The sequence below is a fragment of the Nicotiana sylvestris genome, chromosome 10 (genome assembly GCF_000393655.2).
Source record: "Nicotiana sylvestris chromosome 10, ASM39365v2, whole genome shotgun sequence".
NCBI lineage: Eukaryota > Viridiplantae > Streptophyta > Magnoliopsida > Solanales > Solanaceae > Nicotiana > Nicotiana sylvestris.
Window position 1 is genome coordinate 14,049,116 of NC_091066.1, and position 15,463 is coordinate 14,064,578.

Sequence of the window (15,463 nt, forward strand, 5' to 3'; positions counted from 1 at the left end):
CTTCTTCAATTTGGGTCTGGCGTGTAGTAACTCCAACAACTTAAGGCTCAAACTTGAAATCTTTAATTAAGATTGGCATAGTCCTAACTTCTAGCTAGTTACACAGTCGTAGTAATGTTGTGTTGATGCTAGAGAACCTGCTATAAAACGAACCTAAGGTCAACTTAATTTGAGCAAAGTACAAGTCATGTAAAATAGTACGATTACTTAACCAAGTCATTAAACAACAGGCCTCCACGTGTCACCACAAACTGAATGGCCCACCGACAACCTAGGTGTGACTACATTGTACGGTCAAACATGTACCTATATAACTAACTTTCTATTTCTAGTTACCCCAATAACCCCCCTCCCCCCCCCCCCCCCAAAACCAAATCCAAAATTCTTCATATTATACCTCCTTGTCCTCAAACCAATCTCTCTGTTTTCAAACTTCTCTCTCTCTCTCCTATTTTCTTGCATGGAATTCTCTCTTCCATTGGTTCAAAACTTGCATTTCCTTAAGGTAAGATGAAAAATGGCAACCACAGTTTCATGAAAACAAACAATGGTTTTCATGTTCTTTGCCTAAAGCTTTGATCAGTTCATGGGGCCGATTTACAATCCAATAAATATATCTTTTTCAAAACAAAAATTAAAAAGAGATTATTTTTTCCAGAAGAAGAAGAAAAACAATAATGTTGAAGAACATGGCTAATACTCAAGAACATCAGCTTTCTATTGTACATATCTTATTTTCTCACACTTCTTTTTGAGCATGTATCCACCTTGTTTACACTAATGTTGTTTTTGCCTTGTTTATGAGTTAGTAATTAATTTGTTATAATTATGGTATAATATTACCAGACAAGATTCAACTTAATTCTATTAACATGGGGGGTTGAGAGTTGAATGCTGTTTTTTCTCTTCTTTTTTATTATATAGTCCGCCTTTTCCTCTTATAACGGTTTGAGATCTTGAACTAGATCATTAAATTATTTTTTTTTGTTTTCTTTCAATTTTTTTTTGCTGAATTTTAACTTTACATTTATAGTGGTTTTACTCCAAATCAGATTCTTATTTTTCTTTTTTCGAGTTACTTAAAAATATTACTATGTAGATCACCCCTAGCAATGTTAGTCCCTCTTCCAAATTATTTCCATTTTGAATTATAATGGAATATTTAGCTTTTCAAGTGTATTGCTTAAGTTTTCCTACAATGTAAAATGATTCTTTCTTTGGTTCCTAGGCAGACTTGGAGGAGATGAACTTTATTGCAATGGAGCACTTCACATGCTAATAATAATGGGATATTAGTGCTACTAAAGTTCCCATTGTTTGTCTGAATTTGGAGTATTTTAACTCAATCTTGCACCAAAGGTCACATGCCATGAACTTCCATATTCTTTGCTTTTTTGCTATCCAATTCTTGTTTTCATTTGCATACCATTTTCAGATCCCATATGTCACATGAAGCACAAGTTCATGTATTTTTTCATGTTTGGAAATTAGGTTCCAATGACACGATGCTTATTCTCTTGATATATAATTCGTGTTTTTTAGATTGTCATGTGACCAGAGGTCACGACTTCGAGCCGTAAAAATAGCCTCTTGTAAAAATGCAGGGTAAAGCTTCGTACGTAGAATTGACCCTTGTGGTCTGACCCTTCCTTGGATCCCGCACATAGCGGGAGCTTAGTGCACCGGACTGCCATTTTAGATTGTCTTTAGATGCAAATAATTTTAGGAGGAGTGTTAGGCATCTCTCGTATTCTGTTACCTCGGAAATAGCACACCATTCATGTATTTTAGTCGGGAAAAGATGATTACTAACTAACATACGTAAGAGTTTTGATTCTATTCTATCAAGAAAAAAGATAGAAGAAAGATGCTGCAAATTAGGGTCCTTTTTAGGTTTTAGTAAAGAAAAATGAGATGTAAAATTGTGACAGAGTCTTTAATTGTTTTTTTTTCTCGCAGGAAGAGATGTCGAGCCCTCTCAGTGATCAAATTCTGAATTTCTGTGAGTCTGAGTTGTTTCCAAATGTACAGAATTCAGAAGTTGCTTCTAGCTCAAATTGTTGCAGCTATGAGGAACAGAGTTCATATTCAACCAATCTTGACATGAACAAATTCAATAACACTATTGAGAAGAATGAAGAAACCAACATCACCACAGTTACATCTAATATTAGCCCTTCACGAACCAACAACAACAACAACAACAACAACGACAACAACAACATTAACAACAACGCTCTCTCAATAATATTTGATTCTCAAGAAGATCAAATTGAGAATGATATTTCAGCTTCAATTGAGTTCACACAAGACGCGAACTTCTCAATCCCTCATCATTTACTTAATCCTCAACAAGAACTATTCGACATTAATTCTCTCAACAATCAACATATCAAAGTAACCGATGTTTCTCAGTATCCTCCTGATCATCCTCCACCTATTGTTCCACTTATGGGACCTCCATTAGGACATATATATGAAGACGAATCTTTGTCATCAGTTCCTTCTTACATGCGCGTTCCTACTACTTCTTCTTCTCCTTCTTGTCCTCTTCTTGATCCTACGCTCGCAAACTACTTACCTTTAAACTCAAATCCCACCATGCCTGTTGCTGAATCTTCAGCAATACTTGCTGCTGCCACTACAGGAGGTGGCTTGTTTTTCGGTGCTGAGTTTCCACAAGTACAAGAATTGGAATATCAAGGAGACAATGGTAGATTATTCTGCCCTGATGCCTTGCCAAGAGTTTATAACTGCTCTAATGAGCTTCAGGTACTGTTATAGTGAGTTAAGTTAATACGATAAAAGATAGTTCTAACGTTGAAGCTAGCTCTAGCTTTTGTTATAGTTATATTTACGGGTGTACATGGACCGAGTTAGTTCGGGTTTTATCAAAACCAAATCAAACCAACTATATCGGTTTGGATTGATTCGGTTTTGTCGGATTTTTCGGGTTTTTCGGGTTTTTTGTTACTTAAATATTCTTTCAATCTTACTTTATTAAATTTTTGATAAATAAATATATGTTTAGTAAAAATATAAAAAAATTGACAAATATATTACCTATTAAAATATTCTTATAAGAAAATTTTCTTAGTAACACATAATAGTTATTTTTTTAATCGCCTGACAATAATATTTCGTTGATGCAAACTTTTAAGGTTAACCGAATTTAGTAATTAAACATAAAAATCAATATGATAGCTAAATAATAATTATCACTTCACATCCGAAAAGATATAACAATTTAATAGATCTTAACATGCGATATGAATATAGAAGAACAAACAGATTGACGCATTTCAGTAATACTTGATGAGAAAGTGATCATACAACCCATTATTTAAGGTTAATAAATATGGAGCACTTCATATACTATTAAATATTATATCCCGCAAGAGAATCCCAAATATTTCTAAACATTTTTTAAAGAAAATTCTATATAAAATCTTCAAAGTATATATAAAAATTATATATTTATATGTCGGTTTGGTTCGGGTTTTTTTACTCAATACCAAATCAAATCAAACCAAACCTAGTCGAGTTTTTTAATCGGTTTGGTTTGACTTTTCGGTTTGGTGCGGTTTTCCGGTTCGGTTTGTACACCCCTTGTTATATTCAATGTTATAAAGTTTTTGTTATAAATTTTAATCGTGCAGGCACTCAGCAATGAGAGTCAACATTTGGTTAGTGCTACCGGATGTTCTAACCCGTTGGCATCAGATATAACAAATTTGGATGATCCTTCCTTCAGTAATAATGTTGTCAAATGCTCTCCTGAGGAGAGGAGGGAGAAGATTAATAGATACATGAAGAAACGAAACGAAAGGAATTTCAGCAAGAAAATCAAGGTCTGCATCTTCTTTTATAAGACTGACAATATATATATAAGTTCTTTACACCATCAAGAACGGGTCACTTTTCATATCAAGTTTGTTATGGTAACCTTGAAAATAAAGTAAGAATTTGCTATAATCAGTTACATAGTGCTGATAGATAAATTATTCTTCTTACTGTCAGTGTATATAACTTAATCAGCATTTGCTAACGAGTCTGATTTTTGGATCCAAATTTTGCAGTATGCATGCAGGAAAACATTAGCAGACAGTAGGCCAAGGGTGAGAGGAAGATTTGCAAAGAATGATGAATTTGGGGAAGCTAATAAGACAACTTCTTGTGGTACACATGAAGATGACACAAAAGAAGATGTAAAACTCAATCATTTATACCATCATGATCCTAATATGATTACTTCTTCAGGACATGATAATAATGGTCGGATTTTCACTTCCAATTGCCACTCATCTAACAGTCCTTATGATATTTGCCCCCCTCTGTATTGCACAGATGGCCAGTTGCACTAATGAATTCCTCAGCTGAACAAGTACTCTCCAAAAACTATCTTTAATCTGCTTTTTTTTGTTTCCTTTTGCAGTCAGACTTTTCTATAATAACATCCCTATATAATAACCATTCACTATAGAGCCGGGTTTTTTCTGACAATCGATTTTTTGTGTTATGTTATAACATGTCCTTTATAACAAGAGATTGTTACATAAATAACCGGCCGGTCAGATTCAATATTTACTTTTTCTAGCCGGTATACATAGATTATACATTGATTATATATATATATATATATATATATATATATATTATACATGAATTATATACATAGTATAACATCAGCCGGCTATTTCTATTTAAGAGATTAAGCGAGCGGCTATTGGGTTAATTCTTCTTATAACAACATCACTTCACTATAGCAATAAAAATATATCAGAATAAATGTAGCTGTTATAGAGAAATTTGACTGTATAAGTTGTAATTCCATTGTCTTTTGCTAACGAGTTATATTTTTTTGGTTGAAGTTAGGTCTGGTGGTGAAAAAAATCAAGATGGAACTGGTGAAGTTATAGGATATCATTGCACATACCCATTGGTGTAAATAACTTCAATAATTAGCAAATACTTCAACCACCAATCTTGGGTTTCATCAGGCAGCTTTAATTTGTGTAGTTTTCAAACAGCAATTTAGTATAATGTGGGTCATTTCAACATTGAAGTCTAGTAATAATTCAATGAATATCATAGTGAAGAGATGTAAATTTTGTAAATCTGTACTATCACAAGTTGCATTCTTGTCAAATCACTTGCATTTTTATTAGCTTTGATGAGTTGCCAACTTGGATAAAGTTGTGTTTGTACTTGTTCTAGTCATGTTAATTATATGTATACTTTCTCTTACAATATATATAAGAACTGAAATGATCCGCAGTCCTTGCTTTAGAAATATCTTATCTAATTGAGCTGTTAATTATATATATAGTAACGCCAAGTTGTCGAAGATCTATCAGAAACAATCTTTCTATCTTCACAAAGTAAGAATAACGTCTGCATACAAACTACCAAAATGGAACAACCTTTCTATCTTCACAAAGTAAGAATAACATCTACATACAAACTACCAAAATTACCGAGGATTTATCGAAAACAAATTCTCTACCTTCACAAGGTAAGAGTAAAATTTGCATGCACACTATCCTCTCCGACCCTACTTGTCTTATTGTCGTGAGTGGGTCTGTCATCCTCCTCATTATAGTCCTCCTAGAATCCAAAGCATTTCGCCGAAATACATCCTGTCTTTTCACCTTAATAGTCGTATTTGTTGAAGTTTGGCAAATTCTTTGTCCCACATCGGTGGGCTCTTGAGTTTGGGGGGGATTTTCCCCCTATAAAAGAAGGCCTAATGTTTAGGATTTAAACACACCTCTCATTTGCCTTCTCATCTATTTAAGGCATTTGTATCTTCTCTCTTTAGTATTATTTCACTTGTATTTTTGGAGTGGAATAAAATATTGGTTGTGTCCAAGGAGTAGGCAAAATTAGCCGAACCTCGTAAATTCTGGTGTTCTCTTTATTGTTGCTTTATTGTCTTATTTATTATTTGGTGGCTGTCATAATTTTTGGTATAGTAGTTGTGACTTATTCACACTATATACATTTGGCTTCCGCAACAATTGGTATCAGAGCCAAGATACTGTCTAAGTATGCTCTGTGGTTGCAGCATAGTATGATCTTTCACATCAGAAAAGATTTATCTTGGTAACTGAGTCAAGGTTCTGTTTGAGTATGCTCTGTGGTTGCAGCTTAGTCTGATCTTCTACATCAGAAAGGAAATAATCTTGATTTGTGTCGTCAGCTATTAAATAATATTTGTGTCAAATATGAGAGACAATAAACAAGAAGAATCTACATCAAGTGTCAACAATACGTCATCATTGACATCTTCGCTTATGACAAGAATTGTGTCAAATGCAAAATTTGCGGTAGAAATTTTTGACGGGTCCGGGCATTTTGAGATGTGGCAAGGCGAGGTTCTAGATGTCCTTTTTCAACAAGGGCTAGATCTTGCCATTGAAGAAAAGAGACCAGATGTTATTGGAGAAGAAGATTGGAAAATTATCAACCGTGTTGCTTGCGGTACCATTCGATCCTTCCTTGCTAGAGAGCAGAAATATCCATACACAAAGGAAACTTCTGCAAGTAAATTATGGAAAGCACTGGAGGATAAATTTTTGAAGAAAAATAGTCAAAATAAATTGTACATGAAGAAGAGACTGTTTCACTTCACCTATGTTCCTGGTACCACGATGAATGAACATATCACCAGTTTCAATAAGTTGGTCACAGATTTGCAAAATATGGATACAACTTATGATGATGGTGACTTGGCCTTGATGTTGTTGGCGTCACTTCCTGATGAGTACGAGCACCTTGAAACTACTCTACTCCATGGAAATGACGAAGTTTCTCTCAGAGAAGTTTGTTCGGCTTTGTACAGCTATGAACAAAGAAAGCGAGAAAAACAGAAGGGCGGAGAAGGAGAAGCACTATTTGTGAGGGGTCGTCCTCAAAATCAAACGAGGACAAAGAAGGGAAGATCCAAGTCAAGATCCAGACCCAGCAAAGATGAATGTGCCTTTTGTCGAGAAAAAGGGCACTGGAAGAAAGACTGTCCGAAGTTGAAGAATAAGGCCAAACATAACAATGGAAAGGCCATTATGGATTCAAATGTAGCTGATTGTGATGATTCAGACTTCTCATTAGTTACAACAGAGTCATCAACATCATCAGACATATGGTTGATGGACTCGGCTTGTAGCTATCATATGTGTCCCAACAGGGACTGGTTTGTGGAATTTCAAGAAGGAGAATATGGAGTCATCCACACAGCGGATAACAGCCCTCTTACCTCATATGGCATTGGTTCAATACGATTAAGGAACCATGATGGAATGATCAGAACATTAACAGATGTTCGATTTGTACCGGATTTGAAGAAGAATCTCATCTCTGTAGGAGCCCTAGAATCAAAAGGGTTCAAAATCATTGCAGAAAATGGAGTGATGAGAGTATGCTCCGGTGCACTAGTGGTAATGAAGGCTAATCGGAAGAATAATAATATGTACCGCTATCGTGGCAGTACAGTTATTGGGACAGCGACAGTGACATCCAGTGACGACAAAGAGGCAGAAGCAACCAAGCTATGGCACATGCGCTTGGGACATGCTGGAGGAAAATCCTTGAAAACTCTATCAGATCAAGGATTGTTAAAAGGAGTAAAGGCTTGCAACTTGGAGTTTTGTGAGCATTGTGTCAAAGGGAAACAGACAAGGGTTAAATTTGGTACAGCGATCCATAATACTAAAGGCATTTTGGATTATGTACACTCTGATGTTTGGGGTCCTTCCAAAACACCTTCATTGGGTGGGAAGCACTATTTTGTAACCTTTGTTGATGATTTTTCTCGAAGAGTGTGGGTGTATACAATGAAAAACAAAGATGAAGTGCTGGGAATTTTTCTCAAATGGAAGACGATGGTGGAGAATCAAACAGGCAGGAGGATCAAGTGTATTCGCACAGACAATGGAGGTGAATACAAAAATGATCATTTCAATAAGGTCTGTGAAAATGATGGCATCGTCCGACACTTCACTGTTAGACATACACCACAACAGAATGGAGTGGCAGAACGTATGAACCGGACCTTGCTGGAGAAGGTACGGTGTATGTTGTCCAATGCTGGCTTGGGCAAAGAATTTTGGGCTGAGGCAATTACATATGCATGCCACCTCATTAATCGTCTACCATCTGCTGCTATTGATGGCAAAACACCATTTGAAAAATGGTACGGAAAACCTGCTGTAGATTATAACTCTTTGCACGTGTTTGGCTCAACTGCATATTATCATGTGACGGAGTCAAAATTGGATCCAAGGGCAAAGAAGGCTATTTTTATGGGAATTACTTCTGGAGTCAAAGGATATCGCTTATGGTGTCCTATGACAAAGAAAGTAATATTCAGCAGGGATGTTACCTTTGATGAATCTGCTATGGTAAATAAGGTAACAGAAGATACCAAACAAAATGAAGGTGCTTCTAAGCAGGTGGAGTTTGAGGGAAAATTTATTTTTCCTACACAAGAAGCAGAGGAGGAAACAAATGAAGATTACCCTCTGGAAGGAGAGCCAGTAGAGGAGATTCCAACTCAGGAACCTCAACAACAACTTGAATCAATAGCAACCAGCAGGCCAAAAAGAACAATAACGAAACCTGTTCGTCTCATAGAGACGGTTGCTTGTGCAACCTCAATTGTAGCTGATGATGTTCCTACCACTTATAAAGATGCTGTCCAAAGTTCAGAAGAAGATAAGTGGAGGATTGCCATGAATGATGAAATACAGTCCCTTCATCAGAATCATACATGGAGATTGGCCAATCTCCCGAAGGGAAAGAAAGCAATTGGGTGCAAATGGGTATTTGCAAAGAAAGAAGGATTTCCTAACCAAGTAGATGTTCGCTACAAAGTAAGATTAGTGGCCAAAGGATATGCTCAAAAGGAGGGAATTGATTACAATGAAGTGTTTTCTCCAGTTGTAAAACATTCCTCCATTAGAATTATGTTGGCTTTGGTAGCACAATTGGATTTGGAACTAGTTCAGATGGATGTAAAAACTGCGTTTTTACATGGAAACTTGGAGGAGGAAATCTACATGACTCAGCCAGAAGGATTCAAAGTTGCTGGAAAAGAAAATATGGTGTGCAAACTTGAAAAATCGTTGTACGGATTGAAACAATCTTCTAGACAATGGTACAAGCGATTTGACGAGTTTATGTTGCGGCAAGGGTACAAGAGAAGCAAATACGATCATTGTGTGTATTTGCACAAGCTTAAAGATGGTTCCTTTGTATATCTTCTCCTATATGTTGATGATATGTTGATAGCTTCCAAGAATTCGGAAGAAATTGATAAGTTGAAGATTCAACTGAAGAAGGAGTTCGAGATGAAGGATTTGGGTGAGGCAAAGAAAATTCTTGGCATGGAGATAATTAGAGATAGACGTTCAAAGAAACTCTGTTTATCTCAAAAGGAATATTTGAAGAGAGTACTTCAACGTTTTGGCATAGATGACAAGACTAAGCCAGTTAGTACTCCACTTGCTTCCCATTTTAAGCTAAGTACTACTATGTCGCCAATGGATGAAGCTGAACGAGAGTATATGTCAAAGGTACCATACGCAAATGCTGTTGGTAGCTTGATGTATGCAATGGTTTGCACAAGGCCTGACATTTCACAAGCTGTTGGAGTTATTAGCAGATATATGCACAATCCAGGGAAGGAGCATTGGCAAGCTGTGAAGTGGATTCTACGGTATATTCATAATACTGTAGATGTCGGGTTAGTTTTTGAGCAGGAAGACAATCAGTCTGTAGTTGGATATTGTGACTCAGATTTTGCGGGTGATCTGGACAAACGAAGATCAACTACTGGTTATGTGTTTACTTTTGCAAAGGCACCAGTTAGTTGGAAGTCTACTTTGCAGTCAACAGTTGCTTTGTCTACAACAGAGGCAGAGTACATGGCTATTACAGAGGCTGTGAAGGAGGCAATTTGGCTTCAAGGATTGCTAAAGGAGCTTGGTGTTGAACAAAAAGGTATCACAATTTTTTGTGATAGTCAAAGTGCTATTCAATTAGCGAAGAACCAAGTTTATCATGCAAGGACGAATCATATTGATGTTCGGTATCATTTCGTACGAGAAATCATAGAAGAAGGAGGAGTCACGGTGAAGAAAATTCATACTACGGAGAATCCTGCTGATATGCTGACAAAGGTGGTGACTGCGATCAAGTTTCAACATTATTTGGATTTGATCAACATTATTGAACACTGAAGATTGAAGATTTAGACACAATCAAAAATTTGAAATTTGTTATTGAGAGAAAATTGAAGATGTGGTTTTGCCAAGGTGGAGATTTGTTGAAGTTTGGTAAATTCTTTGTCCCACATCGGTGGGCTCTTGAGTTTGGGGGGGATTTTCTCCCTATAAAAGAAGGCCTAATGTTTAGGATTTAAACACACCTCTCATTTGCCTTCTCATCTGTTTAAGGCATGTATCTTTTCTCTTTAATATTATTTCACTTATATTTTTGGAGTGGAATAAAATATTGGTTGTGTCCGAGGAGTAGGCAAAATTAGACGAACCTTGTAAATTCTGGTGTTCTCTTTATTGTTGCTTTATTGTCTTATTTATTATTTGGTGGCTGTCATAATTTTTGGTATAATAGTTGTGACTTATTCACGCTATATACATTTGATGTCCGCAACACTATGCATACTTGGATGGAAAAAGTGGTTCATGCTACAAAAGCTTTCTAATAAAATATAAAAAAAGATCTTTAAATCAATTAAATAACCCTGCATGCTTGGTAAAGGCAAAGGCGCAAAGCCACTCTTATCTAAGGGCTGTCAATTAACACCCTTCGCTCGAAAATTATTCTGTAAATAGGTATTATGTTTTACTACGCCTTGAGGTTAAGGTTATTACATGCCATTAACATACTTCAAGAACCAAACAAGTGAACATAGTAACATATATCAATCAAGTATTTAGGACTACTGGATTCATTTTTTTTATAGACAATCTTTACAACGATTAGACACTACACGACCAATTCTGGTACAAAGACTTAAAAAAACATGGCAAAATACAAGTTCAATTCCAGGCTATTGCCCTGCTTATTACAATGCTTTATATACTCTTAACCCAACATTTTTTAGTAGGAGCATCCATCTACATTTTCACATTCCAACTATTCTTCCTTCAACCATCCTTCAGCTTCCATTTGTATCTTGGCACAATATTCGAACAAACTTCCGTCGAAACATCGCCTTATCGCTTCTTTAGATAGAAAACCATCCTGATCTCTAGCAAGAACATACAGAATTCCCCACTCTAGTTTGGCTGCAATCCTGCACATTTACACACCAAACAAAAGATTGAGAAAGACATCGATGTTCAAAATATAGAGGTCAGAGGGAAGGTTCAATTGAGACAGTAGTACTAGGGCGTGCGAGTTAAAAAGAGAGCATTGGAGCATCAAGAATTACCAGCCAAAAAGGTCGAACGACTCCCTGTTGCCTTCAGTCATGTCCCAGAGTTCTCCAAGAGTAAGCTTATCAGGCAGCGTGCGAGCATACTTGCTAAAAATGTTCTCAAAATGCACTGGGAAATACCTATAGGAGGTGACCAGATAAACGAAAATCATCAACTTGACTTCCAAAAGATGTCAGAAAAAGACTTAAAGAGGGATTGTAAACATGTAATATACTAACCTTCCCTCTCTGTCGTACGTGTGAGAATCACTTCCATGCTTGCACTTATGTATATTATGGATATATATTGGGAGAAATGGAGAGGGAAACCACCCCTGCAGAGTCACATCGAATATCGCTTTATTGAAGAGAGTATACACACAACAACAATAATTATGTCTCAGTTCCAACCTAGTCGGAGTAAGTGAAGACAGGATATACATCGGGGAAAAAATAGAAAATAGTCTTAACATATCTCAGGACAGATTAACTTACCGGTAAAGTAGGATAACTCAAAGCAGCATTGATGACAATGGCAATTATAAGAGATGCTATCATGTTGAAACCAATTTGACGAAGTCCTGTTTAAAATGAAAAGGAAGGAGCAGAGGCAGGTTTCAGATTAAACTCCATCAGATACCACATACATACACTTTGGATAGTTAATGAATCACATCATCGAGGATATCTGCTGAATGAACTAAATTCTTGAACTGAACATAGTTAAATGTTAAGTCTGAATGCTATAGATGACACATTTTCCCTGTAGAAAAGCTCAATAAACCAGATCCTTACCTGCTTAAAGTACTCGAAATAAATTTTTCACTAGTGTAACGAGCGATAAACAGATAGTAATACAGTCTACCAATGCTAATATCCCCTGAATTCGACATCTGAAAAAGAGTTATCCGAGAGACTGAATTACGGATCACCAAGTGGATTAATCACATAACACTAGAGTGTAGCTGCATACAGGGGCGGAGCCAGAAATTTCATCAACGAATGTCAAAATATAAATAATTAGATACATCAAAAAATCAAAAAGAGTCAACGTGTAGTAAATATACATAAAATAAAAAAAAATTATCTAACAATATAGTGCAATTTTCCGGCTAAGGGGTGTCGACGCTCCGCCACTGACTGCATACAATATGTTTTCAACAACTATAATCTCATAAAGCCAGTAGCATAGCCAGAATTTTTACTAAGGGTGTCACAATATAAAAAAATAAATATACGAAGACGTCAAAGTGATTCAACACACACACATATATATATATATATATATATATATATATATATATATTAAAATTGAGCTAGCTACACAATGCAATTTTTAGGCGACGGCATATAGTTACTTGTCTACATTAAAATTAAATTTGCGTTTAGACGAATTTCGAAATAAGCTGATTACCCGAGTAAGTTTCCCATGGGTAAATAATGCCATTCTCATCCTGATCGAAGAAGGCAACATGTTGCTGCATAACGCTCAAACCGTGGTGCCTGTGGCCAGGAGTTCCATGGGGATGCTCCATATCAGGAGCCACTAATCCCCTTGCCAGATCTGAATATACATATCACATCTTTAAACATTATATTATTATACTATAATAACAATCTTTAAGCAAAATTCCATACTTACACAATACGTGGTACTCCAAACTAACAAATTTACTAATTAAAGTCTGAATCAGATGTTGAACATCCAAAAAAAAGTTAATAAAACTTTTCCACTTTTAGAAGAAGAGAGAGTAGCTAGGCAAAGGCAAGAAGTTCTATTTCTCCCTTCAATCAATAATTCTGCTAATTAGAAACTCTACCTCAACGAGGCTACATCGATACATAAGTATTTCGACAGAGTGGTTCCAAGTTGCAATCTTTTTCCAAGTCAAATGTTTTGAAGTTGTGGTTCGATGGTGTATTATTTCGGGTGAAATTTTTTTAGGTCTTCAACTTTTACTCTCAAATTTCAGACTTAAATCCTCAAAAGATTGCTACTATTCAAATACATATTTGCCAAACTCAACTTCAAAAAGTCTATTTTCCAAACCTCAATTTCAAATGTTTTCCAAACCGCATTGCATCAACAAGTAGTTGATCAACTAAAAGAGAGTCACCCAAGCCATGTTCTATTCCGTAGATCCGTATAGATTATGGGTTCCTACAGCGAACTCAACTTAATATATAATTGAAGTCATGCCAATATACCATAATTTAACTTAATATACAAATGACCTCAGGTTAATATACAATAATAAACATGTCAGGGTTGATATTTAATATATATGGACAAAAGCTACTAAATTCAGGTGAAACCAAAATTCACCTTGTAGATCAGCCCCGGTAATCTATTCTAAAAGAAATATGCACATATCATAATTTTAAAAAGCTATTAAGCATTATGTTGTCAACACTCTAAACTGTTAATCCCTCCGTTTCAATTTATATGAATCTATTTGGCTAAAAGAGAAGACTTTTTAAGTTATGGTGTAAAATGAAGCACATATATTTTATGTGGTTATAAATTATTGGATAACGGTAAATTATTTCCAAATAAGAAAATGAGTCATTTTTTGGCACGGACTAAAAAGAAAATAGAAACGGAACGGAGGGAGTATATTTTAACAACTCTAAAGTGTTACTTAAAAGGTTTGCAGGCAAATTATCAAGAAAAGTGGAATTACCAACTCAAAAAAATAAGACTAATGACCTTTAACAACAAGTTAAATTGCATTTACATTACACCATCTGTGGATATGAGTTAAATCTTCATTTGCAAACACAAAAATTCCCACATTAATCAGAAGAGAAAAAGCCAGCTTACAAGGCTTTGGAATAGAAGTTTCCAAGTCAGTTCTAACTTTCCGTTCAATAGTCACCGGAGCAAGCGGCGCCTCCGGTGATAACGCCGCATTCCGATCAATCCCCGTTACTGCAGCCGTCGCCATTTCACCAAAATCTCAAACTGCAGCAACTTTTCAAACTACCCTTTGGTACTTAAAAACTCCAAGAAAATACCAAAAGCGTGACAATAAACAAGAAATGTGAAGAAAAACACAAAGAGATCAGCTCAAGAACTTCGTGGCATAGTGCATCCATTTGAGCATTGGATTATATAAACCAAGTGGAATTGCATGCATTCGCTTTACACCTAGCAAGTGACAGTTGTTGCTGGTTTTGACACGTATGCTTCAAAGGTGTCATACTTTTCCGACTTGACAACTTAAAAGTAAGGGCGAACGTAAATTATGCACCGGGTTGAGTTTATCTGCACCTAATATTTTCAATGCGAAATATAAATTTATATGTAAGAATTTATTAAATTTTTATAAATAAATAAATTTGAACACATAAGTTTAAAAATATAATAATAAGTTTAATTTTAAAAATTTGGTGAATTAAATATATAAAATTTAAATTTTGAATTGCTTTGCGTAAAAGTAGAATGGAATTTTCGGATTAATTGTCATCTTCTTTGGAAAAAGCTTGTAACGCTTAGCCCCTGACATAAGACTTCTTGGATTCAATGCCGAACTGTACAAACATTTTCCCGAACAAGCAAACAAAAAAATCTTTTGTTACGAAGTCGTAAGGAACTAACTTTGGACTCAGGTCCATGCCTTCTGGATTTGGATCTGAAATTTATAGTATTATTTTTCAATAGAAGTGGTGCTTAGTTCAGTTTGCGCGGCATCTCGATTATTTTATCCAATGTTTAATTATTCATGAAAATTTAAGTAATTAAAAAAAAATTATTTATTCGCTTTTTATGCACTTTTGGTTTTGGTTTGTTTAAAAAAATAATATTTATTTAAAATAATTTTATTTTATTTTATTATTTTTATCCTTAATGAGATGATTTATAGCTACATACTATGGCTTATTTTAAATCTCGTTTCTTTAGTATTTTTGTATCTTTGGAAAGGTCAGATTTACCCTCAAATGCCAATGATGTAACAAATCCATTTTTAAACTACTTAAGTACAACTTTTTGGAAATTTTCAGAACTAGTATAAACATCTG

The 15,463-nt window shown here is 35.4% G+C and overlaps 2 protein-coding genes across 7 annotated transcripts; one reads left to right on the forward strand and one right to left on the reverse strand.

Annotated features, from left to right (window-relative positions):
* The first annotated feature begins 423 nt into the window (after nt 1–423).
* LOC104226535 (uncharacterized) lies at nt 424–5,270 on the forward strand. 6 transcript variants are annotated; one of them, XM_070160529.1, is made up of 6 exons: nt 424–505; nt 1,229–1,359; nt 1,960–2,772; nt 3,660–3,851; nt 4,080–4,384; nt 4,872–5,270. In XM_070160529.1, exons 3-5 carry the CDS (start codon nt 1,966–1,968, stop codon nt 4,362–4,364), a joined length of 1,284 nt encoding a protein of 427 aa, XP_070016630.1. In that variant the 5' UTR covers nt 424–505; nt 1,229–1,359; nt 1,960–1,965; the 3' UTR covers nt 4,365–4,384; nt 4,872–5,270. The 6 variants fall into 6 exon arrangements, with proteins under 6 accessions (XP_070016630.1, XP_009776855.1, XP_070016632.1 ...); XM_070160531.1 differs by having other exon boundaries at nt 433–505; nt 1,233–1,359; XM_070160530.1 differs by lacking the exon at nt 424–505 and adding an exon at nt 534–722.
* Nucleotides 5,271–10,995: 5,725 nt separating this feature from the next.
* On the reverse strand, nt 10,996–14,388 carry LOC104225896 (peroxygenase-like). The gene is made up of 6 exons (XM_009777775.2): nt 14,265–14,388; nt 12,855–13,004; nt 11,936–12,021; nt 11,681–11,775; nt 11,456–11,581; nt 10,996–11,317 (listed from the first exon to the last, which is right to left on the reverse strand). The coding sequence occupies exons 1-6, from the start codon at nt 14,386–14,388 to the stop codon at nt 11,158–11,160; spliced, it is 741 nt and encodes a 246-aa protein (XP_009776077.1). The 3' UTR covers nt 10,996–11,157.
* Between the last annotated feature and the right edge of the window lie 1,075 nt (nt 14,389–15,463).

What these genes read in the sequence shown, in the direction of transcription:
- LOC104225896 (XM_009777775.2), bottom strand. Translation starts at nt 14,388, where the DNA reads ATGGCGACGGCTGCAGTAACGGGGATTGATCGGAATGCGGCGTTATCA. An exon ending in CCCATGGGAAACTTACTCGG is followed by an intron (nt 12,022 to 12,854) that starts GTAATCAGCTTA and finishes CATTTTAAACAG; the next exon opens with GACTTCGTCAAATTGGTTTC. An exon ending in TCGTTCGACCTTTTTGGCTG is followed by an intron (nt 11,318 to 11,455) that starts GTAATTCTTGAT and finishes GTAAATGTGCAG; the next exon opens with GATTGCAGCCAAACTAGAGT.
- LOC104226535 (XM_009778553.2), top strand. Translation starts at nt 461, where the DNA reads ATGGAATTCTCTCTTCCATTGGTTCAAAACTTGCATTTCCTTAAG. An exon ending in AAAACTTGCATTTCCTTAAG is followed by an intron (nt 506 to 1,959) that starts GTAAGATGAAAA and finishes TTTTTCTCGCAG; the next exon opens with GAAGAGATGTCGAGCCCTCT. An exon ending in ACTGCTCTAATGAGCTTCAG is followed by an intron (nt 2,773 to 3,659) that starts GTACTGTTATAG and finishes TTAATCGTGCAG; the next exon opens with GCACTCAGCAATGAGAGTCA.